Here is a 3,048-nt window from a genome sequence, read left to right on the forward strand (position 1 = left end):
CCCCCCCCCCCCTCCCTCCCCACACATATATAATATTTTCATTAAATCATAAGTTTTATAGTCTTTTTTTCTTTCTTAAATTTCATGTCGAGTCAAATACCACCATATAGACGAAAAGAGTACAATAACATGTACAATGATCCAGAACTCAAAAAACTACCCCTTTTACTTTCTATGTGGCACTAGGAAAGTTGAGTTTTGCACAATTAAATAAGTTTTTTTTTTTTAATTTAAAATTTTACTACTGATGAAGTTTGAACTCTCCGCCTCAACTATGAATAACTGTGAGATATCCAAGTGAACTAGCACTCAACCTCAATTATTTAAATGACTGATCCAATAACTTTTTAAAACCTTTTATGATGTTCAAATAAATTCCATTTAGATAAAAGATTTTCAATGCTTATTCTAAGAAAAAAGGAAACATAACGCAAAGATGTTTTTGGATCATCGCAAAAATTACTAATTGTATTTTTTTAATACTATCTTTTAAGTCTTCCTGAGCCAAGGGTCTATCGGAAACAGCCTCTCTGCCCATCGGAATAAGGGTAAGATCTGCGTACACACTACCCTCCCCAGATCCCACTTTGTGGGATTTTACTGGATCGTTGTTGTTATAATACTACCTTTTGAAAGCGCGAAGTGTTTTTGGTAAGAAGTTTCCTAAAGTACTGAAAACTTAAATTATCTTATAATGTTTGGTTTATTTGAACTGTGAAAAAAAATCATTAGAAAAAAATGACGTCAGTGTAGGCAAGACTCGAAAGTCATTTTTCTCTACTAGAATCTCGACTCTTAATTTATTCATGCGCATTAACATAAACATTCTTATTAGTCTTTAATATTCAAACCAACAAAACATTGTCTGCAGCTAGAACCACTGGCCGAGTACAAACAGTTGATAACATTTTATCTCACTCTGAATTTATGAACCAAACGACCCTTAGAATGTGTCAATATTTCCGGCTTTAAGTATTCGAACTCTTTGTGCAAAATGGCTCTGCATCTTGCATCACTAGAAGAGCCATTACCATAAAATCAAACTACAATCTAAGTAAGCCTACTTCATACAAAATTTCATTCACCATTCATTGCATATTAGTAGATATTATGCACAAGTAATATCATCATATTTCCACAAAATTGAGAATTTCCAAAACCTTCCTAATGCATGATGTATTTTCATGCTTCATCTTCACTACTTTCAAGGACTACAAGAGCTTTCTTTGTTTTCAACTTCTTAACAGCATTGCCTTTGCTCTCTTTGCTTCCATCTGCATCTTGTTGGGGGTCAGACTTATAACTAGCAATCTCTTCAAGAATTCTGCTCCCATATTTTTCAGTCTTCAACTTGCCAATAATCTTCTCCAACTGCATGAAATATAGAGTAGTTTTCAGATGCTTGCATCACATGAGAAGCTGTAAGGCTGTGCTATCAATACAATCGTCTAAACTATAGCAGTCTCAGCTCTTAGCTAGACGGATTTTTACATTTTCATACCAAACAAAAATTATACATGCTTTGGAATAACTATGTTGCACGCACACGAAGCATACAGTAGGTACAATTACTCTGCAAAGTCCTCATTAAAAATTTGAACTCTCTTTGTTAAATTACTTGTCCTACTTCCTTTCTCCGGCCATACCCAAAGACTATCAATTTTGAAAAAGTAAATTTTTCCTATACTCGTCTCAGTCTGTACTTGATTTGGCACTATTATTATGGTAAGAGTTGAAAATGCGAATATTTCAGCATTAAACGAGTAAAACTGTGGGAAGTCATTGCCTACTTTTCTTAAATTTTTGGAGTAATGTAAGAGAATTTTTTTTTGTGAGAAGTAAAAGCCGGCCCATAAATGTTTAGTGGATAACAGTACCGATCACTAGATTTTCCTTTTAGCAACATAGATCTATGTTGCTCGGACTCTCCGAAAATGTGGCCGGATACGTGTCGGATCCTCCAAAAGTAGTGCATTTTTGAAGGATCCGACACGGGTGCGGCTACATTTTGGAGAGTCCACGCAACATAGACATAGATATTACTTTGTCATGAATGGAAAGGAGAAACCAGACAATTGGAGGTAACAAATGTAAATTTCCTCTTTCCTGAAAATTTTAGTAACTATAACAGACAATCAAGTAATGGAACACCGAAAGTCAGAAGTTAAAGCATCTACTCTGTAAGAAAAAACAGTAGGAGTGTACCTCTTCAATTGATTTTGGTTTCTGTGCAGTCAAGGTACTGATTTGTTGCATAGATAATACAGAATGAGGGAATATTCCCCCATGGATGGATGCGAGTTCTTTTCGCAGCTCGCCAAGCTTATCATCCAATCCTGATGATCTTTCTCGTTTGGATGATCTCGTACTGCTCGAGGTCCTTGATTGTCTAGTCGACATCTCAACCGTAATAATTTCCTTACCTGAAAGTTAACCAGAAAAAGAAGTTAGATGACTATAGGACTCTATGATGACTTGAAGTCTTTTTCCTTTCTTTGATTGTATGTAACTAGAGATGATAAAGAGCTGGCTTAGCCGAATTCTTTGTGCCTGGGCTTGACTTAGCATTCTTTCAAGCGAAGCTCAAACTGAGCTTGAACACTAAATGAGGCAAAAACTTCACCAAAAACTTGACAGACCAGAACACTGAAAAGATAGGATTCGCACTTTGCTCATCTCTAGAACAATGAAATTGTCCAAGTGCTAAAGCAAAGAATGAAGAAATTGTCCAATACTAATTGTATTGGCCGAAAATCAGCAGAACTCTTCTTAATTCTCACAACCACGACAATCCCTTTAAGTATTTAGAAAGCATCCAAATTGGAAAAGGAAAAATAAAAATAAAAAATTCATTTCTACGAAGTGGGTGCAAGATGAGGTGGTTATCCTTATGGTTGATTGATTGACGGAAGAACAAACCCTTAAACTGGACTAAGTGGTGGTGCAAGGCACCGACTTCACAACTTCAAAGTAGCACGCATCAGCAATAACTTCGCATCACATATTGAAGGTGGAACCAACAGAGAATTTGGGGGGGGGGGGGGGGGG

The 3,048-nt window shown here is 36.2% G+C and overlaps 1 protein-coding gene across 1 annotated transcript in view; it reads right to left on the reverse strand.

Moving 5' to 3' along the window:
* Positions 1-898: 898 nt before the first annotated feature.
* The window catches only part of LOC109242213 (mediator of RNA polymerase II transcription subunit 34), a 35,038-nt gene continuing 32,888 nt past the window's right edge, over positions 899-3,048 (reverse strand). The window contains exons 20-21 of the mRNA XM_019409069.1: positions 2,206-2,423; positions 899-1,371 (exon numbers count right to left, since the gene is read on the reverse strand). Coding sequence (XP_019264614.1) covers positions 1,183-1,371; positions 2,206-2,423 — 407 coding nt within the window. The 3' untranslated portion in view covers positions 899-1,182. The remainder of the gene's footprint in view (positions 1,372-2,205; positions 2,424-3,048) is intronic.

Source organism: Nicotiana attenuata, unplaced genomic scaffold, assembly GCF_001879085.1.
Source record: "Nicotiana attenuata strain UT unplaced genomic scaffold, NIATTr2, whole genome shotgun sequence".
Lineage (NCBI taxonomy): Eukaryota > Viridiplantae > Streptophyta > Magnoliopsida > Solanales > Solanaceae > Nicotiana > Nicotiana attenuata.